Below are 22407 nucleotides of genomic sequence, written 5' to 3'. Positions count from 1 at the left end.
GGGTTTGAGGATGTAACAACGGAGTGAAATGGAGAATCGAGTTTGGAGTGGTTTACCTTGAGTTTGTTTCTACTGTGGGCCTGTGTATTATTGAGGTTGAAGCTGAAGTAGTCGTTGACAGGTAGGACATTGTAGCAGACAATTTTGCATACTACGCTGAGGTCAGACTGTAGGGGGCGTAATTCCAGGTTATCTAAGCCCAAAGTTTTGAGTCTGGTAGCATAAGGGATTCTCTTGTGAGCAATAGTTATTTCCTTACAGCAGAGCAAAACTCTAGCCAAGCCTTTTTAAAACTCAGCCTCTTTTAAGGATGGAGAGTCAAGATTTATCATGTCCTTAACAAAGGAGTGTTCTTGCAGTCTGGTGGTTAGCTTCCTTCCCATCAGACCTACATAGTTAGGGGGACATGTACCTCCTGGGACACGTACATGCACCTTCATTCGTGTTGTATCGGATGTCGGAACTTCAAAACCATGTCCTAAGTAGCTTTTCGGAGGGATCCGTCAAAATTCTGAATGGTCACTAAACAAGACATCATAAGTCAAGGACTACCTGTGCACCCTATTTGGAAAGGAAGGCCCAGCGTGCAACTTTTAATTTCCATGAGGGCTTTCTCTTCAGTGACTGCGAAGAACACCAAGGAAAAGCCACTGTGTCTGCCTTTGGTTTTTCGTCAACCATATGGTCCAAACCCTCTTGGGATTATAGCACTTCACAATATAGTACAGAAGAATGCGTGCTTCAGCATCTTCCTATGTAAATCAATCTGAAATTACACAAACATCACAAAAAGGCTTGTCCTGGAGGGGAAGAACCCTTATGTCCTTGATGTGCTGAGTTTTTACAGGCAGGCAGTTTTTGCCTGGGACGTACATTCCCTTGTTCTACCCAAGCAAGAGTAGGAAGCCTTGGGGGAGAACTTCAGTTTCTGCCAAATTAAAGCAATTTTGTGAAATCGGTAACTGGATCTCCATATCGAGCAGAGGTGTCAACCTCAAGGCCCGTGGGCCGGACCCAGCCTGCGGGGTGCTTACCGTATTTTTCGGAGTATAAGACACAGTTTTCTCCTCCTCTAAAAGAGGGTGAATATTTGGGTGCGTCTTATACACTGAATGTAGCCAAAAATGTGAGGCATGGAAGCAGCGATGGTCTGCCTGGAACAGCTGATTGGGGGTATTCTGGGGGCTGATCCACCCACCAATCAACAGCTCAGGCTGAATCAGGCTGCAATAATGTGCTGACGCTGACCAGGCTTGTTCGCTATTTGCAGCAAGGATGTGTCAGAGTTTGCAGCAGCAATCACATTCAGAAAGCACACACGGGTAACTGATTCAGCAGGATTCAACAACTTCTCTTTATGTATATAATATAACACATTAAGTAAACAATGCCAAAAGCAGCTTTTCCAAAGTGGTGGTTCAGCAGAGGAGAGAAGTTTCACTTTCAGTTTTAGTTTCAGATATCAGCACAGCATGCAGCTTTAGTACAGAACAAGCCACGCCCAGGCTCCTTGCTGTCTCCTGCCTTGTTGCTCACACAGAGAATGCTGTTTGTTTCCAAACAGCCCTCAACTCTCTCACACACTGACAGGACACTAGCCAGATGAATACCATGGATGAGGGTAGGCAGAGGCAGAATATTTCTTTTCTTATTTTCCTCCCCAGAAACTAAGGTGCATCTTATAGTCCAGTGCGTTTTATAGTCTGAAATATATGGTAGATCTGGCCTGCAGGGCTGCTCTGGAAACAGCGAATGATTGGCCTGCAGGGCCACTGCCAGTGAAAATGAAGCCTGGGAAGGCCGCACGTGGCCTTCCCTAGCTCCATTTTTGCTGGTTGATGGTTGCAGGAGGCTATCGCAGCCGAAATGGAGGTCAGGAACTCATTTTCGCTGAACTCAGGCCATCCCAGGTACCACCACCCCCGACACCAGTGATGTCAAGCTGGCCATGCCCACCCACCCCCAAGGCCAAACACAACCCGGATGCAGCCCTCAATGATATCGAGTTTGACACTCCTGATACCAAGTAACACCACAATGTGTTTTTCCTCTGCTTTTAGTGGAACACATTGCAGGGAGCCTTTTTAAAACTCAGCCTTTTTTAAGGATGGAGAGTCAAGATTTATCATGTCATTAACAACCTTTTCTTTAAATTAAATCATTACATTTAAGCAAGAGGAAGCGGCAAACAAAAAAAATATTCGGATGCTAGTTATGGAGCCAAATTTATATTGTAGTTTTAAATCTCTTGGTGTCAATTTAGTATATTGTCTTTAATTAAAGGTCAACGGAAATTGAACTGCGAGCCTCAGGGAGGCTCTAAACTGGCCTATGAAGCTCCAAGGCTGCCCATTAGGAAGGGTCTTTTGCAGAAGATTTTATTCGATTGCCACCGAACCCGTTAAGTTGCAAGTTAGACATCTAATGTTACTTCCGATTTAGAACAAGGACGATCAACGTTCTGGGACATCCTTGCCTTTCAGTTCTTCTTGGTGATTCCCTCCCCCCCTCCCCCCCCCATTCCAGCAGAGAGCATTTGCTTGGATCGGAATATGCAAAGTTAATCTTGCTGTTAGGGATTTGGTTGGGGGTAACTGCCTTCCAATTTGATGGCATAAAGGTTGACCCAAGGATCGGGGAAAACAGAACCCGTGGTTATCTAAATCGACGTTATAGGGCTGGAAATGTGGAGTTCATTGTTGGAAAGGGGTCAATGTTTTGAAACACTTTGAAAGATCCAGTGCAAATGTGATCAATCTTCCTTCTTTCCTTCCTTCCTTCTTCCCTCCCTCCCTCCCTACGTCTATTAATTCTCTATCTCCTCTCTCCATCTCTCCATCTCTCTATCTTCCTTCCATCTCTATCCCCTCCCCCTCTCTATCCCCTCCTTCTCTCCACCTCCCTTACTTTTCCCCTCCCTCCCTCCCTTCCTACCTACTTATCTACCTCTATCCACTTTCCTTCCTTCCTTTCTTTTTTCATCTTCCTTCCCCGTCTCCCCCTTCTTCCCTCCCTCCCTCTCTCCCTTCCTATTCACTCTCTATCTCTCTACCTTCCTTCCATCTCTATCTCCTCCCTCTCTCTATCCCCTCCTTCTCTCCATTTCCCTCCCTTCCTACCTATTTCTATCCACTTTCCTTCCTTCCTTTTCTGATCTTCCTTCTCCCTTTGACTCCCCCTCCTTCCTTCCTTCCTTCTTCACTCTCCTCCCTCCATCTCTCTATCTCCTCCTTCTCTCCACCTTCCTCCTTCCTTCTCTCCTTTCCTTCTTACTTACTTACCTACCTCTATCCACTTTCCTTCCTTCCTTTTCTCATCTTCTCCCTTTGTCTCCCCCCTTTCTTCCTTCCTTCCCTCCCTCCCTCTATTCACCTTCATCCATTGCTGTGTCTCTCTCCCCTCTCTCTATCCACTTTCCTCCCTCCCTCACTCTGAACGGTGAGGGCACGGGCATTCCTTTCCATGGCCAGGATGTATGAAGACAGAGGGCAAGGGAATACGTGATGCTATTTTTCACAGGCCTCCTCCTAACCCCGTGGCATCCCACCTACCTTCTCTGCAAATGGCAGGACTTTGTTGCGAATTCATCCATGAAGACTCCTTGCCACGTGGGGAGGAGTTGAGTTTCTCTGCCTCCTGTCTCTTATAGGTGCAGTTCCTGTTCCCCATGGTGAGGTCTTCCACTCTTTTCCAACCCCCACCTTACTGGAGAGGAGGATTAGCAAAAATGCTATTACAGGTAGGAAACACAGAATGTGATTCGCATGTGAAAACAACCCTCCCACATCTTTTTTTTCTTCCCACTGCCTTTCAAACTTCTCATAGCGGTAGGCAGCATGCTTTTGAAGACTGGGCTCCCATGTGTTGAACTAAACTGTGGTTGAATTGGTTGGGAGGCAGTGGCTTAGCTGCTAAGATGCTGAGCTTGTCGATCAGAAAGGTTGGCAGTTTGAATCCCTAGGGCTGCGTAATGGAGTGAGCTCCCGCTACTTGTCCCAGCTTCTGCCAACCTAGCAGTTCGAAAGCACGTAAAAAAATGCAAGTAGAAAAATAGGAAACACCTTTGGTGGGAAGGTAACAGCGTAACAGGTAAGCAGCCTTATGGTTGAATGAATCCTGGCTTATTGGATAAGCCATAGTTGGCTGGATTCTCACAATGCAGAACAGACATATAGTCTACCTTGGAATTTCTCTTCTTGCCCTGAGGAATCCTGGTCTGGGGACTGGGGAAGATCTGACAGTGTCAATGAGAGATGATTTAAGAAGTTTCCCAGTAATATTTCATCCTGGTGTTAAGCTAGAATGCGAGAAGTTGAAACAGTTATTCAACTGGAGCTTGGTATAAGTTGGCATATAAGTTTCAGTTCCGGTTTCCTTAAATGCAGATTTGAAAAAAAAAGACTTGTAAGTCTTTCCCATGCCAACTAAATCTTTCCCATACCAGCTAAGCCTTTGCCTTGCCAGCTTAGTCTTCCATCATTCCTATTGTCCAGCGCTGGGATTCAAACAATTTAACAATCAGTTTTCTGCCCTAATGACCAGCTGGGTAGGCGTGGTTCGGTGGTCATGTGACTGGGTGGGCATGACCAACTCAACGTCACTCAGGTCAATGGGCACTTCGCCTTACCTGTTACAATGTACTAAGGGTTAACCGGAGAGGCAGTTTCTGTAAGCAGAGCAATAAAGATGAGGCTAGAAACAACAGAATGTTTCCTTCCTGCCTTCCTTACAGGATTAGCCCTGTAAAGGGGGGAAAAACAAAATAAGATTTCTTCCAACAACCGGTTCTCCAAACTGCTTAGAAAGTTAACAACCGATTCTCCCGAATAGGTGCGAACAGGCTGAATCCCACCACTGCTATTGTCCAACATCATGTCCCCTCAACCTGGCTTCCCAGGCTCACCTATCCACCCAGGACCTTCAAATGGTTTTGGGTTAAGATCCACCCTTGGCTTTCCAAAGATGCATTTCCCCAAAGTGGGCAAAATCAGGACAAAAAAGCGGAATTGGATTGAACTGAAATGTAAGCTTAATTAAAATGAAATGAAATTACTTAACACTGAAAGAATATGATTAGAACCACCCATTTATTAATTTCCCCCCTTCGGTTATATTAAAAGTTACAAATTCAGTAGCAACTGTGGGAACAGCGCTTGGACGGCAACCTAACTAGATGGCAGCGTTTGAGAGGACTTTGCCTAGCTGAGATTATCCCACAGGACCTTTGGGGACACATCCCTGTCTCCATGGGGTTGTAGTTTGTGCACCCTCTAAACCAGGGGTGTCAAACTCAAGGCTGAGTCTGAATCCAGCCCATGGGGTACTTAGATCTCGTCTGTGGGGCTGCCTTGGAAACAGCAAAGGACCAGCCGGCGATGCCTCTTCCAGCAAAAATGGAGCTTGGGAGGGCCATATGTGCCCTCCCGAAGCTCTGTTTATTCTGGCAGAGAGATGCAGGAGGCCATCCCAGCTGAAACTGGAGATCAGGAGGGCTGTGTGCAACCCCCCCTGAACTCTGTTTTTGCTGGTAGAGGGATGCAGGAGGCTGTTCCAGCTGAAAACGGAGCTCAGGAGCCTGTTTTCGCTGGCAGAGCACTCCGGCCACCACAGGCACCCCAGATATGAGTGACGTCAAGCCGGCATGCCCCCCCTGTCCTCCCCCGACGGTCAAACACAACCCTCATGCAGCCCTCAATGAAATCAAGTTTGATACCCCTGCTCTAAACCTTTCAGAGATGGAAATTCTCTTGTTCTTTGTTAATGCACATTGTTGCCCTTTTAATATTCTCTCCATGCTCTTCTGCCAGATTCTTCTTCAAACTTACAATGCATTTAAGTGCTCAGCATTGTTCAACAATTTTATCCCCTTCTTTAAAAAAAAAGGGGGAACATTCCTCTAAATGTGCTCTCCAAAGGAGAGGGAGTCAAGCTATTCTCCAAAGCACCTAAGGGCAGGAAAAGAAGCAATGGATGGAAACTAATCAAGGAGAGAAGCAAGCTGGAACCAAGGAGGAATTTCCTGACAGTGAGAACAATTCATCAGAGGAACAATTTGCCCCCAGAAGGTGTGGATACTCCATAACTGGAGGTTTTAAAGAAGAGATTGGACAACCATTTGTCCAGAATTGTATAGAGTTTCCTGCCTGAGCAGGGGGTTGGACTAGATGACCTCCCAGCTCCCTTCCAACTCAGTTATTCTGTAATCTGTATTCCCCTCCACGCCTCTCTGATTATTAATGCATTTCTTAAAAGCTGCTAATTACTCATATACCCAATAGTAAGAAATGTTTAAAATATACAGCCCAGCAGTTAAATATGTTAATAGGGAGTTATTAAAGTGAAGTGTGGATTCTTGACATGAGTCTTAATAGTTCCTCTAAATCTGTTTTGATTTATTGAGTCAAAGTGGGAGGCATTAATATCACTTGTCACAGTCTGGAACGCTTGCAGGTTTTCCAGGTTTCAATTCACCGTCCACTCAGAGCTCTTAGTCACAATTGGTGCACTTCAGGGTGCTGGCTTTGGACTTCTGGCCAGACATCTTAACAATGCTACAGGTAGTCCTCGACTTACAGCCATTTGTTTAGTGACCGTTCAAAGTTACAACGGCACTGAACCAAGTGACTTCTTCTGACCATTTCCCACACTTACGATGAGTTGCAGCATCCCCGTGGTCACGGGATTTAAATTCAGATGCTGGACCACCGCCTCATATTTACGACGGTCGCAGTGTCTCGGGGTGAAGTGATCCCCTTTTGCGGGGGGAAGCCAGAATCACTTAACAGCTGTGTCACTCATTTAACGACCATAGAGATTCACTTAAACAAATGTGGCAAGAGAAGTCGTAAAACGGGGCAAGCCTCCCAGCAGCCCAACCCTGGTCCCAGGGTCATTTTGCAAACTTCCCACAATCCCAAAGGTGCTTTTTCAAAATGCAACTGGTCTGTCTTGGTTTTTTTTTCCCCCCTTGAAAATGTTTCAAGGAAAGACGAAGGAAGTCATGGCACCTTTGGGATAGCCATGACCTGGATGGTTGAAAATGTCCATCAACATCCATGGGCAAGTCAGGTTCACTTAACAACCATGTCACTCGTGTAATAACTGCGGCAGTTCGCTTAACGACGGTGGCGAGAAAGATCTTGAAAGGGGGGCAAAACTTACCGCTGTCTTGCTTAGCAGTGGAAATGTTGTTCTCTTCAACCTTGTCCCATCTATAAATCCAAACCTCCCATAAGAGTAGGAACTTTATTCCTTTGGAACAGACTTTGGAATTTAAATATTCCATATTGGAGAAACCTCACTGGGTGCCATTTGCTAGTAACCATACCATACAGAATAACAGAGTTGGAAGGAACCTTGTAGGTCATCTAGTCCAACCCCTACACCCAAGCAGGAGACCTTATACCATTTCTGACAGATGGCAGTCCAGTCTCTCCTTGAAAGCTTCCAATGATGAAAGCTCCCACAACCTCCGAAGGCAACTTCTGTTCCATGGGTTGATTGTTCTCGTCAGAAAATTTCTCCTTATTTCCAGGTTGAATCTCTCCGTGATCAGCTTCCACTCATTATTCCTTGTCTTGCCTTCAAGTGCTTTGGAAAATAGCTTGACCCCTTTCTCTCTGTGGCAGCCCCTCAAATATTAGAAGACTATCATGTCTCCCCTGGTCCTTCTCTTCTCTAGACTAGCCATGTCCAGTTCCTGGAACCATTCAATGTATGTTTTAGCCTCAGGTCCCCTAATCATCCTGGTTTTGTTACATTGGTTGATTGTTCTCCCTGTTGGAAAATTTCTCCTTATCTCTAGGTTGAAATCATAATCATGCAGAAGAAACTTTCCCGTTTTCAAAGTTTAGAGCGCACAAGTTGGTTGTGTGACCTTTGGTAGCAAAATAACAGCATTCTCTGCTAGTTGACTCCCTTCTCTTCGTCCATTTCCAATTCTCTCCTTTAAGATGAGATCCCAATAAAATAATTGCCTCCAGGTTCTTTGGCCCAAGAGGAGCCGAAAGCATTTGTGGAAGTTTTATTTTCTTATAAAATAAAGAGGCCTGTTGTTCTTGACTGTTTCTTTTTTAATTTTAATTTTTTGTGTGTGTGCGCAAACGCTTGGAATTGTCGTTTCATTTTCTCAGGGGTCATGTAATCTCCAGGCATGTCCAAATGCAGGGGTGGAGATCTGCTTTTTCAGAGCTTTGTTCCTTTGGGGATAATATGTAGACAGGACTAAAGCCAAAAGAAGTTATGGAACTTCCCCCTCCCCCCCCCCGGCTCTGTCTCGTTCGGTCATTTTTTTCCTTCTCCTTCTTTCTTTCTTCCCTCCCTTCTCTTCCTCCTCCTCTTTCCCCCGAGACCGCTTCAGGAACGCTCTTGTCAGAAGTCCAGGCTGATAGTTAGCAAAACAGCATTAGAAATTAAAGTGCAAGACGAAAGGCGCTTTTGATCGAGCTTTGAAATAGGTTAAAAACATTAAATCTTCCCATTGGTTGCTTACTTTTTCTAAAGAAAACATCCACCTGGTTGGAAGGAAAAAATATACCTTTGGGCACCTTCGCTGCCTTTTAAGCCTGGGAAAAGCCTGAGGGTAGAATCTTTATTTCAGCATCCTCTTCGTGCTGCAGTGTATGGCACTGTTATTCTTACCCCCCCCCTCTTCGTTGAAATCAGTAAGCTGAGTAAACAGGAAAACATGGCACTCCATCCAATCCTCAAACCCAAATAATCCCTGGGACGATGTTTTAATGGAGTTCTTTTACAGTCTGTAATAAAAACATACTTATCCTTTGGTCATCTTGAATATCCAACACAACGTCTGCTTTTATATTTATAACATTTGGGTATTTAATTGGCAGGAAGCACAGTGGCTCATTAGTTAAAGACACTGAGCTTGTCAGTTGGAAAGCTGGCAGTCCAGGTTTGAAACCCGAACTCTTCGCAACAGGGTGAGCTCCCGTTCCTTGCTCCAGCTCCTGCCCATCTGGCAGTTTGAAAGCATGCACATCAGTGGTGGGATTCACTTGCCTTCACTACCGGTTTGCAAATGAGAGCGGGCTCACATGCGCAGAAGGCCACGCATTATGTCAGGGCAGGTGGGTGGAGCCTCCAGCCGTCACCGCTAGGGGTTCGCCAGAACCTGTAAGAACCAACAGAATACCACCACTGATGCAAATGCAAATAGATAGATAGGTACCATCTCAGTGGGAAGGTAACAGCACTCTGTGTGCCTTTGGCATATAGCCATGCTGGCTACATGACAACAGAAATTGTCTTCGGACAGTGCTGGCTCTCTTGGTCAAGAAATGGAGATGAGCTTCGTGCCCTAGAGCTGGACATGACTGATAGGGAAACTTTTATCTTAATAAAGATAAGGAGGTTAGACACATGCTGTTTCATAGTACTTTACAACCCTCTCTAAGCAGTTTGCAGAGTCAGCCTATTGTCCCCAACAATCTAAGCCCTCATTTTACCGACTTCAGAAGGATGGAAGGCTGAGTCAACTTTGAGCCCCGTCAGGATCGAACTGCTGGCAGTGGGTGGAGTCAGCCTGCAATGGCAAACTCTTAAGACAGGAGACCTTATCCCATCCCGATCAAAGGGTTGTCCAGTTTATTTTTGAAAAATCTTTGTTGTTCTTCTCTGCACCTTTTCTAGGGTCTCATCATCCTTTTCGTATTGCTGTGTGACTGTGCGCTAAATGGCTACTTCCAGTTGTGGGATTCAGACAGTTTGCACCGGTTCAAGCAAACCGGTGGTTAAATTACCTACCCCACCCCACTCTCAAAGTGGATCCTGGGCACTGGGTTGCAATGGAGAAATGGGCCAGTGTGAGGGAAGGAGAAGGCCGATTTCCCTGTTTCTTCTCCCTGCTTCTCCTGCTCCCCTCGTGCCAGCCCTTCCGTTGCCCATTTCTCCATTGGTGTAATTTAACAACCAGTTTGCCCAGGGTCCGGTTGGCTGTTGTGGGAGGACCATCCCACATGAGCAGTTGATCTGGAGGACAGGGATGGGCCACGCCTCCCACGACAGCCAGACTGACCCTGGGCAAACCGGTTGTTAAATTATTTGAATCCCACCACTGGTGACTTCCAAGTAAAACCCATGGTTTTCACGATGGCTGCATCTTGAGTAGCTCTGAACTTCCCGGATGGAGAGGACGCCAAGAAGGTTAATTGTTTTCCTTTTGTTAGGACAGACTGCCATGTCTACTCACTTTGCTAATTGCAAGGAATGGACCCGTAGCCAGAGTTGGCTCCCAGAGTTGCATTCATTTCTCTCCCCCTCCCTCCATGTCTGGACCGCGCTCAGAATTCATTCATGGCTTGTTTTTCCTGCGCGAAGGAGATTTTATTTCAGTTCCTGTTTTCAATATTACTTAGCCGCTGGCTTCACTGCCAAACTGGCAAGGGCTTGAAGGTTTGACTTCCTGTACAGATGATGTAGAAGTGTCTGTGCAAAAAAACTCTTGCAGCCATTGGGAGATAAAAGCCAGCACACTGGGGAGCACAAAGAGAGAGGCAAATTATATTTATAATATTAAAGTTGAGTGCATTTGCGGTTTTGCCGTCCTCTAGGGTTTTTCATAAGTAGAAAAACATGAATTAGCATTTTCCATTTCCATATATTGACTGGAAACATAACCTCCTCTCAATTAAGACCTATAGCTTTTGGGATGCATGCAACAATTTAATGAAATATTTACAGCGAGATTTGCATTTTACATAGCACTACCTTTCTGGGGGGGAAGAAAAACGGAAGAAAGAAAAAAGTGTTTTGTGTGCAGAGGGAGAGGGGAGGAGGACTAAATCTAGAAACGAACTCAACAACATTGTACACTTAAAATTGTCCTCTGTTGATTGTGGTCACTAGTAATTCTCTTTGGACTGATATTCCCCCCCCTCTTTTTTTTTTGCTCAGCCACATTACTTTTCAACATCATCCTTAAAGGCCAATATTCCTTATGGAAGGCTGCTCATTTCTCTTCTGGAACTCGTAGGGGGAAAATCTATTTGCAACTCTGCGTTGGGGTGTGTGTGAAAAAACATAAGTGAAACATTTCTCTTTCTCGACCCCTCCTCTCTCTCTCTCTCTCTCCCTTGAATGTAAATGCGTGTTGTAAAGAACATAGCTATTTCCTGGATAATTTGCAGTTGTATATTTTATGTTAATTTCACCGAAAATATTGCACCCCTGCCAGGTTTAGTAGAGGCTCACTGTGATATGAATAATTTCTAGCAAATCATTTTTTTTCCTCATTTAAGATTTGGCACCTTTTAAAGGTTTTAATAATAGCAACAAGGAAGAAGATTTAGAACAAGCAAAAAACGGTGTGGGGAGAGAGAGAGAGAGAGAGAGAGAGAGAGAGAGAGAGAGAGAGAGAGAGAGAGAGAGAGAGAGAGAGAGGCATGTTGAGAGCGAATGTACACTAGGAAAAATAATTACATGGCAAACATTTTTCTACAGATGCTTTTTTTTTGCTCCTTCCTTGTAATGTAATATCTATTTACTAAACTGTTTATTTTGGGCCCTCGGTTTACCATAAAATATTTATATTTGCTTTGCTGCAATAAAAAATATTGACAAAATACCACTGAGATTTTAAGAACAATCGGTGTTTCACTTCCTAGACAGCAGAAGCAGTGAATAGACTGGGTGTGTAATATGCCACAACCTCCCCATCATCTTGCAATATTTTAGACAGAGGCAAAATTTCTATAATACTGTGTTTCCCCAAAAATAAGACGGTCTTATTTTCTTTTCTTTCCCCGAAATAAGTGCTTGGCCTTATTTTCGGGGAGATCTTATTTTTGAGGTGCAGGAGGCGGTGAGCGTGGTCACCTCACGGCTGCTGCTTTCTTGCAATATTTTCAGGGAGGGTTTATTTTAGCGCATGCGCTCAAAACCCCGATTGGGCTTATTATCCGGGGAGGTCTTATTTTTGGGGAAACAGTGTATCATGGCCCTGTGTCTCTACCCTGAAGTGGGGGAATTTGAATGATGATATTTCTTCTTCTATTAAATCACCTTCATTTGACAAAGAATCAGGCTTGCTACGGAGCCTCACCCCAAGAAAAGGACACTTTTCTTTCGGGTTATTTATACATTTGAGGAGAGGAACATGTCAAAAGGTTGTGTAGTGTGGGTTGACACCTCTTTTCCTGCTATTGTTGCTCGGGGCAAGTGAGCCCAGCCCTACCCTGGACAGGGAATGTGAAAGAAAAAAAGCAAACCCAGAATAACAGAATTGGAAGAGACCTTGAAGGTCTTCTAATCCAAACCCCTACTCAAGCAGGAAACCCTACACTACTTCAGTCAAACGGTTATCCAATATCTTCTTTAAAACTTCCAGTGTAGGAGCATTCACAACTTCTGGAGGCAAGTTGTTCCACTGATTAATTGTTCTCACAGTCAGGAAATTTCTCCTCAGGTCTCAGTTGCTTCTTTCCTTGATTAGTTTCCACCCATTGCTTCTTGTCCTGCCTTCAGGTGCCTTGGAGAATAGTTTGAGTCCCTCTTCTTTGTGGCAACCCCTGAGATATTGGAAGACTGCTATCATGTCTCCCCTAGTCCTTCTTTTCATTAAACTAGACATACCCAGTTCCTGCAACCGTTCTTCATATGTTTTAGCCTCCAGTTCCCTAATCATTTTTCTTGCTTTTTCGGCAATCTTTTTTATATTTAGGGGTGACCAAAACTGGATGCAGTATTCCAAGTGCGGTCTTGCCAAGGTATAAAGTGGTATTAACACTTTATGTGATTTTGAATCTACCCCTCTTGTTAATGCAGTCTAGAACTGTGTTGGCTTTTTTTTGGCCCTTCAGGTTCTATTCATCCTCTAATTCTCCTTTTTAAGCTTTTATAGTCCCTCTGATCATAGCTTCTGAAATTTACATTTTACTTTATGAGGTGGGAACCTGAGCATAAGCCCTAAAATAGACAATTTTCTTCTTCTTCTGTTCAGTCATGTCTGATTTTTGGATTCCGCCTGGACAAGTCCTTGCAGTTTTCTTGGGAAGGTTTTTCAGGAGTAGTTGGCCATTGCCTCCTTCCTAGGGCTGAAAGAAAGGGACTGGCTTAAGGTCACTCAGCAGGGTTTGTTCCTAAGGCGGGTTTAGAACTCACAGTCTCTTGATTTCTAGTCTGCTGGTTTTTGTGGCTCTCAAAATAGATATACAGCCTTTGAAAACTCAACTGGGTATTTCATGGCCTCCTCCCTTTGTGGCCTCTGTGGCCTTCAGACCACAAAAATCATTGGGGGTAGCTAGCTTCAATAGATGCCACCATAGTTGTTTTTTGGGGGGTGCTTCTATGGAGGATGGGGAAATGTTTATGTGAGCCCATGTAAGTTTCCTTATTCTTTATCAGGCCATCTTCAGCCCGTCAATGTGATTGTTTTTCCTGTGTTGTTTCCTGCATTAAAATAAATGGAGGTATTGAGAGAAGCCAAACTATGATGTAATCATTGGAATGTGTGTTTGTTAATGGTTTAGTTCTGTTGTCTGGACTGAAAAATATTGATCTCTTTGATCATTTTCGATACTAAGCCAGAGGATGGGTCATGACTTTTCCATATAGATGGGACCTGGGAGATTTTCAACTAGCACCTTTCCCACCCCACCTGGAGGATGGAGTACTTAAGTGCATCATTGAACTTTCACCCCGGCTGCCTGAGGTTTTAGGATTGGCATTTGGGCTCGAGCTGTGCGGTGCTTGGGATTCAACCTCTAAACCATGGTTGCCCAAACTTTTGGCTCGCCATGGCCACCCTGAGTGAAGAGCCACCTTGAGCCCCATATAAAATATATAATGCTTTATATCAATCACATAATACTGTTAAAAGTTTATGATCTTGTTGGGCCATGTTACTAGTTGTCTGGGGCTGCATGCAGCACAAGGGCCATGGGTTGGACATGCCTGCATTCTAAAAAATATAGGGTATGTGAAAGTATTTTTTCTCCTTAAAGGATCGGTATCTTTTCCTAGGCTGTCACATGCGCACACTGGGAACAGGCTCCAGCTGTTCCTCTGCCTCACTGCTGTCTAACTCCAAAGGCAGCTGAGAGCTGTCAGACGGCCTTGGTCCCATCACTGCTTCTGATGCAGAGCCCTCGTCCGAGCCTTCCCCAGCCTCCAGGACTGGCCCATGCTCCTCCCCAACCTCCTCACTGTCCGAATCTGCTGCCAGCTCTACTGGCCGCTGGTGAGCCACAACATTAGGGTTGAGCTCCAGGGGAGATTATGGATTTGCTGGATTTTTGGGGGTCATTGTTTTCATGATTGAAGTTTGACCTCTACTAGCCAGGAGGTTGGGAATTCCTGATGCAAATTAATACAAAGGTTCCTCTATAAATTGTCTCCCAGAAAAAGTAAATTAGCCTCCTCCTTCTGGGGTGTATCTTTAAGACCTTTTATCACGTTAGAAATCATTATTCTCAGCAGCAGTTTGAAAGAAAAGAAAAACCAGACTGATCCAGGTGCATAAATGGAAAACAACCGAGTCCCGTTAATGTTCTGCAAAAAAACAAATCAATTTGCAATCGAAAATAAATTGTACTGAGGTGCCCCGAATTTTCCCTTTAAGGCATAGGTCACTGGTTCCCCAGGGGAGGCAAACTTGTTTGGACTTAATGAAGTTTTTGGCCTTTATGGTGGGGGGGGGGAGTCACAAAAGAACCCCTTCCCTTTAAATTAAAACGAGGTGATCCATATTTTGAAGCACGTCGGTGTTTGCTAATAGTTATTAGAAGCCCTTTAAATTTTGAGGTTGCTTTCTCACTCTTGGCTCTTTTCCTCTTTGTAAGTACAGAAAAAGTACAAAATTTTGCCAAAGAACAAAAGGAGGTACATCTTAGAAGGGAACACCAGGTTCCCCTCTATCCATGTTTGTTTGGTTATGCTGTTGATATCACTGCTGAAAAACAAGGCAATAGAAATGGGGTTTATTTCAAGGTCAAGTAGATGCTGGAGAGCAGTTTTAACATCTTAAGATTTGTCCCCACCTACTGCCATTGAGGGAAGGAGAGGAAGGGAGGGAGGGAGAAGGAGGTGGAAACAGGGAAGGAGAGGGAGGGAGAGGAAAACAGGGAAGAAGAGGGAGGGAGGAAAGAAGGAAGGAAGGGAGAGGGAGGGAGATGGAAATGGAGAGGGAGGGAGAGGAAAACAGGGAAGAAGAGGGAGGGAGAGGAAAACAGGGAAGAAGAGGGAGGGAGAGGAAAACAGGGAAGAAGAGGGAAGGAGGGAAAAGGGAAGGAAGGAAGGGAGAGGGAGATGGAAACAGGGAAGGAAGGAACAAACCAAAGAATGAAGGGCTTTCCTAGTAAATGGACAAAAACAAAGGCCAGGTTTTTTTCTTAAATTTTCTTAAGGATCCATCTTAACTCCTGAAGTCTACCTCAGGTTTGACAGATGCATCTGGGGAAGCTTTGAAAAACCTTTGCTGATGTCTGTTAGACACTGTGTTGTAAATCCAAAGGACAAAATATACTAGCTCATTCATTTCACCTTTAACCTTTAGAAAAACAGAAATGCAATGCAATGCAATAAATTGAGGAATAGTTTGGTGAATTCTCTACCTCCTAGGCATCAGCATAGGTGTCTTGCAAGGGCAAGGGAAAAATCTTCATGGCAATGCCAGCCCACAATTCTTGTAACTTGTGTACTTGATTCAAAAATCAGGATGCAGGTGCCCAACCATAATATAATTTTGAAGATGCCTCTTGCATGTGTTGGTATTTTGACATCATCAGGGTTTCAAACAAGGGATGGAATTGCCCCTAAAAGATCTTAAAGTTGTAGTACCTGGTTACAGCTGTTGAGAATTTTTATTATATTCCTTATATTCTGGTGAGAATTGGTATCAATGATAGGATACTGTTGGACACCTCAAAATAGCTCTTTGGCGTTTTTAGAGATTAAAGAAACCTGCAAAGGTGATCTCCTTTTAAAATTATGCATGGTGTAGATTGGAAAGTGGCTGGAAGTAGCACTAGCACTTAAACTTATACACCACTTCATAGTGTTTTACAGCCCTCTCCTACAGAGTCAGCCTCTTACCCCCAACAATCATTTTACCCACCTTGGAATGATGGAAGGCTGATTCAACCTTGAGCCTGGTGAGAATCGAACTGCTGAACGGCAACTAGCAGTCAGCTGAAGTAGCCTGCAGTACTGCATTCTAACCACTGCGCCACCTGAAAGATAACCTTTTAGAATCACTCAATGACCTCAGTTATATATGTCGTAATGAGTGATGGTTCTTAAAAGGGATTTTACAAGATCAGCCAATGGCTGTTGGCCATTGAGTTGAATCGCTAATATGTTCAGGAATTGTAAGTACTGTAGGCAGAAGTAAATAAAAGAGTTTTTCCTTTGTGCACCTATGCTCTGTTCCTTTGAAAGTTGGATGCTCAGTTGATGGCCCTTTGGATATATCTAGCATCTCGTGTTTCTCAACCATGGCAACTTTAAGATGTCTGAACTTCAGCTCCCAGAATTCCCCAGCCAGCATGTTGGGGATTTGACAGCATTGAATAAAATCCGTATGGGTAAAAAGGTTTTTATGACCCCTTTTCCAGTAGCCTTTATTTTTTCTTAAGGTTCCTTTTTAAAAAAAAAAATCATTGCGCCAACTAGGCCTCCGATGCCGTGTAGGAGTAGCGTTTGTGTCCGTGTTTGTGAAATATACGAAATATATGGACGAGCAGATTGTTCTTAGGTTGTGAACTAAACCAGTTCAAGGTGTAGCAGCCGCATTCACACAATGAGCAAAGGTTGGTTCTTTCTAGCCATGGGGAAGCCATGTTTTGTAGCGTGAATCGGGCCCATTGGGTTAATGCGTAGTTCAGTCTACTGCGTGAACCCAGAAAATGGCCGAACTCCGTAACCAAATGTGTTTTGTGAATGCAGGTTTAGAAGTATAAAAAGGGGAAAGAGGTTGGGCTGCATAGTTACCTTGGGGGTAAGTTTGCCACTTGCTGCAATGCAGTGACACCTACTGACAGAATAGAAGCATAACACATCCTTGAAGTCTAAAGAAAGTAGTTCAGTTATTGTTCGACAGTCTTCCTTTTAGAGCGGTATGACCTCATCTGCTAATTTCTAGATCTTCTGCCAATTTTGGTGTTCTGACTTGGTGTTTCTCAACTTCAGCAAGTTTAAAAGGTGCGGACTTCAACTCCCAGAATTCACCAGCCAGCTTGCTGGTGAATTCTGGGAATTGAAGTCCACACGTCTTAAAATGACTAAGGTCAGAAAACACAGTTCTAATTAAACACTAAGCAGAATAATTCTTTTGCAGTTCCCTTAGTTTGATGAAAGAAAAATGGTTTTTCCAAATTGTTGTTTCAAAGGAGAGGAGAATCTGGGTGAATTTTTCGCAGATGCAATATATTCTTGTAGCACCTACTTAAGTTTCAAGATGGTCTAAAGACGTTTGTGGAAATCACCTTCTGCGAATGTAATGTTGTTGGTCTGTTGGTCTACCGTCTTTCTGATTTCCCACACTTCCGTGAAGCCCTTCCGGAGAGAATTAGTTCCATTTGGCTTATTTAAATTGGAAAAGGCTAACAGGAATCTTCATCGTGAAAGATATGTTAACTGACTACAAGCACCTCATCAAGTAGAACATTTCTCCATTTTTCCACAAGAATATCAACTCAAAAACATCACTAGGCAATATTAAGAGGAAATTCTCAAGCACCCTAGTAATAAGATCCTCAAACACGCTTCTTTTTCAGAAGAAGACAATCTGAAAGATTTAAACAAGTCAAGATTTAATTTTAAGGGAGCGAAGTCTCCGACATTTTTTTTTTTAAGTGGGCAAGGCTCATGTTCTGATATCGAAGCCAAGATTAGACTTCTTCATTTGAGAATTAGCTTACACTGAACTGAATTTTGCAAAAAAATGTAACGGCAAAATGAATCAAGCAGGGATTTTTTCGCTTGACCACTGACCATCACTCTAGGTCATTTTTTTTTGGAAAACAGGCATGTTGAACTGTGGGGGTGCAGTGGTTAGAGTGCAGTACTGCAGGCTACTTCTGCTGACTGCCGGCTACCTGCAATGCGAATCTCATCAAGCTCAAGGTTGACTCAAACTGCCATCTCCCGAGGTCATTCAAATGAGGACCCAGATTGTTGGGTGCAAGAGGCTGACTCTGTAAACTGCTTAGAGAGGGCTATAAAGCACTGTAAAGCGGTATATAAGTCTAAGTGCTATTGCCTGCCCTCCCTCCCTCCCTCCCTCCCTCCCTCCCTCCCTCCCTCCCTCCCTTCCTTCCTTCCTTCCTTCCTTCCTTCCTTCCTTCCTTCCTTCCTTCCCAGTGGTTGGAATGCAGAACTGCAGACTCTTCCCACTGCTTCAAGCTTGACTCAGCCTTCCATCCTTCCGAAGTCGGTCAAATGAGGATCCAGATTGTTGGGCGCAAAGTCCTAACTCTGTAAACTGCTTAGAGACAGCTGTAAAGCACCGTGAAGTGGTATATACGTCTAAGTGCTATTGCTACTAATATGCCTGATTTTGTTTTTTAAGAAAAAAAAACTTGGGCCACCCTGTAAAAAATGGAACAGGCAAAACAGAAATTTGAACTGGCTCTGCTGAGTTTCTTAAATTTCTTTAAATGATTTCTTGAAGAAGGGTCGCCGTGATTATTTTGTAATGGGTGTCTGTCTCCTATTATTAAGCCCTGGAGAGAGAAAGGCCAATGTTGTCCATCCCATTCTGAGCAATTCTGACTTTTGTGCCACAAAGTGTTCACCTGTCCATCCTTCTCCATCCCTAATGCAGAAAACAATTTCTAATTGAATTCTCCTGAGCATTTTTCTTCCCCATTATATCGCCATACATAATGTGGCTTGAGGAAGAATTATTCATAGCTTCCCCTTCCGTACGCTGCCTTCTGGGGAGAAAACCTTCCCAGCCTAGGCACCTAAACCGGGCGATTCTTATGGGTGAATGCAGAAGGAGATCAATGCCACCAATGGGACCCTGTCAAAAGGACGGCCCAAAGTTGCTGCTTCTCCTGAAAACCCGGGTGCCATCCCGATGCCAACCAACCGTCTTTGGACTTTGGGGAGCAAATCCTTCTCTTGTAAGCCAGGCGGCTGCTTGGCAGAAGAAGGAAAGGCAACGGAGATGCGGGTGGGGCTGGCAGGAGCCGTGAGTGCACCCCGGGTGTGAGGCTGGGGAGCCCAGAAGATTGAGGAAGAATTAGGTTATTACATTTCCTCCTTAATTCTTTATCAGAGCAGCTCCCTTCTCCCTCCTTCGCCCGAGAGGAGGAGCAAGGAACGAAAGAAATCAATGCTCTCTGATTTTGTAATTTCCCAGGGTGCTCCATTTGGAGCACCGGGTGTTCGGAGAGGTGACATCGCCGGTCATGGAAGCTTGCACTCCTTCCTCTTCCTCCTCCTCCTCCTCCTCCTCTCTTTCCCTCCCCCCTCCCCCTCTCTTTCCCTGCGAGAAAGAATTTCGTCGGAATTTCACAACCTTGGCGTGCTTTTGTGAAAACACTCATTTGGGTTTGCACCAAGCTGCTAATGGCGGATGTGAATCCCATGTACATTCGGTGCTCGTTATGGCATGGAATGCGCCGTTAATAATGCATCTGTGAAACTCAGCTGCGAGGGAGCCAAATAATTATCCCACCGTCGCGTTCCCTGCTTTAGTGTCATCACAACTGGGGCTTCATTAAAAGTCCTGACAGTAGAGATATTGTGTGTGGGGGAGCGTGTGTGTGTGTTTTTTTTTTATGTGTGTACACATGCATGTGAGGGAGGGAACACACACACACACACACACACACACATTCTATATAATTTAAATTAACTGCAATGCCATGGCTCAAAGGTAATTTGACTTTTTGAAACTGTGGAGCCCCTGTGAATTTTCTCCTTCCCCTCTCTCTCCGACTGCCGTATCAGCTGATCATCCCCCAAAGAACAAAAGGTTTATCTGAAGCTATGAAGCATATATTCACCAGCTCCTGGCATCTAGATTAAAAAAAGAAAGAAAAGGAAAAAGGCGAAGAGGAAAAAATAATAATCAAAGGGCTCCATTGAAGATGTTAATACCGAGCAAAACGTACACAGCTAGACACTAAATCTTAACAGGGATTTAAGCCTGTTGGAAAAAGCGATCCTCTGATCTGGTTTTCTTGGGTCGGTTCCTCGTAAATGGGGAACCGAGCGGGGGGGAAATGGAGATAATAAAAAGGGGTTTTGAATAAAGAGGAGACTTATGTGCCTGTAAACGGATTCCACTGATTGAATGATTGACTGGGATCAGGAATTGACAGAATAGAATAGAATGGAATAGAATAAAATAGAATAGATATTGGAATGAAGAATAGAATAGAATGGAATTGAATCGAATGGAATAGATATTGGAATTATGAATAGAATGGGATGGGATGGGATGGAATGGAATAGAATAGAATAGAATAGAATAGGTAAAACCGTGTTTCCCCCAAAATAAGACCCCCCCCCAATAAGCACTTGGCCTTATTTTCGGGGAGGTCTTATTATTTTTGAGGTGCAGGAGGCAACAAGTGTGGTCACTTCATGGCTGCTGTTGTGTTGCAATATTTTCAAAGGTGGGCTTATTTAGTGCATGCGCTCAAGAGCCCGATTGGGCTTATTATCCAGAAAGTTCTTATTTTTGGGGAAACAGGTTAGAATAGAATAGAATAGAATAGAATAGATATTTGAATGAAGAATGGAATAGAATAGAATAGAATAGAATAGAATAGAATAGAATAGAATAGAATAGAATAGATATTGGAATGAAGAATGGAATGGAATGGAATAGATATTGGAATGACGGATAGAATGGGATGGGATGGGATAGAATAGAATAGAATAGAATAGAATAGAATAGAATTCTTTATTGGCCAAGTGTGATTTCTCACACTTGGAATCACAAGGAATTTCTCTTTGGTGCAGATTTTTCAAGTACCACATTAAAAAACCATATACATAATAAATACCCTTAAAATCAAATTAAACCCTAAACCCTGTACAAATTGATAAAAATTAAAACTCGGCTTAAAACCAACCCATAGAATTTAAAAATGCAGACTTGAGGTGGGTAAGCTGGGATTAGGCCAGGCCGGCTAAATTGAACAGATGGGTTTTAAGCTTCTTACAGAAGGAGCGGAGGTCTGTAGTTGTTCTGATATCAGGGGGAAGGTCATTCCAGAGGGTCGGGCCCATCACAGAGAAGGCCCTTCCCCTGGGCGTCGCCCGCTGGCACAGTCAGAAGTCCCTCTCTGTGTGAGCGGATCGGCCGAAGGGATGTATGGGGCAGGATACGATCCCGCAAAGATGCTCTCAGTGTACATAAAGGAAAACAAAATAGAATACATTCATCAAGAATCATAAGATACAACACTTAATGATAGTCATAGATTACTAATAAGCAATCAAATTATAGTAGGAAATAAATAAAACAATATAAAATGTAAAGATTCAAGCAGCATGATCATAGTCATAAACGGGAAGATATAGGCACTAGGAAGGAGGAGAAGAAGAATAGTAATATAGTCTTAGTAAGTAATATGACAGTGTTGTGGGAATTATTTGTTTAGCAGAGTGATGGCATTTGGGGAAAACCTGTCCTTGTGTCTAGTTGTTTTGGTGTGCACTGCCCTATAGCATCGTTTTGAGGGTTGGAACAATTTATGTCCAGGATGTGAGGGGTCTGTAGATATTTTCCAAGCCCTCTTTTTGACTCATGCAGTGTACTGGTCTTCGATGGAAGGCAGGTTAGTAGCCATTGTTTTTTCTGCAGTTCTAATGATTGACTGGGATAGGGAATATACAGGCTATTGAAGATGAACTACTAGATACAAAAAAGTGGTATAATTCTTTTAGTAAGCTGAACAACAGTGTTTGTTATACCACTGAGGGAGTCCAGGTAATCCTGGACTTACAATGGTTCGTTTAGTGACCGTTCAAAGATACAACAGTTGCAATGCATGGCTGTAAAAGTTGGACCATAAGAAAGGCTGAGCAACAAAGAATTGGGGTTTTTGAACTATGGTGCTGGAGAAGACTCCTGTAAGTAACAGCGTTCTGTGTGCCTTCGGCGTTTAGTCATGCCGGCCACATGACCTCGGAGACATCTTCGGACAGTGCTGGCTCTTTGGCTTTGAAACGGAGATGAGCACTGCCCCCTAGAGTCGGGAATAACTAGCACATATGTGTGATACCTGTATTGCCTCAGGTTATCTGCTTTTTCCCCTGGGAAAACTTGCTCTTCTAACCCTTTTTGAAAACCCTTCTTACTCGAAACAGAAAATCCTGTTTCACACATTTGCTTTTCCTTAAAATTAGCGATTTGTCCATTGTAGGTCAACTGTAGGTATCTCCCGAAACCATAACCTGCAATTTCCAGTCCTCCAGAGATTATCCAGC

At 43.9% G+C, this 22407-nt stretch overlaps 1 protein-coding gene across 2 annotated transcripts in view; it reads left to right on the top strand.

Annotated features, from left to right (window-relative positions):
- Positions 1 to 22407, top strand: part of ZNF423 (zinc finger protein 423) — a 214364-nt gene that overhangs the window by 110105 nt on the left and 81852 nt on the right. The window contains exon 6 of one of the 2 annotated variants that reach the window (XM_081963563.1): positions 3650 to 3739. The exons of the other annotated variant lie outside the window; for it this stretch is intronic. Within the exon in view, the coding sequence (XP_081819689.1) occupies positions 3650 to 3739 (90 nt within the window). The remainder of the gene's footprint in view (positions 1 to 3649; positions 3740 to 22407) is intronic. 2 annotated transcript variants of the gene reach the window in all.

The sequence above is a fragment of the Natrix helvetica genome, assembly GCF_964273705.1.
Source record: "Natrix helvetica genome assembly, chromosome: 10".
Taxonomy (NCBI): domain Eukaryota; kingdom Metazoa; phylum Chordata; class Lepidosauria; order Squamata; family Natricidae; genus Natrix; species Natrix helvetica.
The sequence above is the reverse complement of the archived record's forward strand: the minus strand, read 5'-3'. Positions and strand labels throughout refer to the sequence as shown.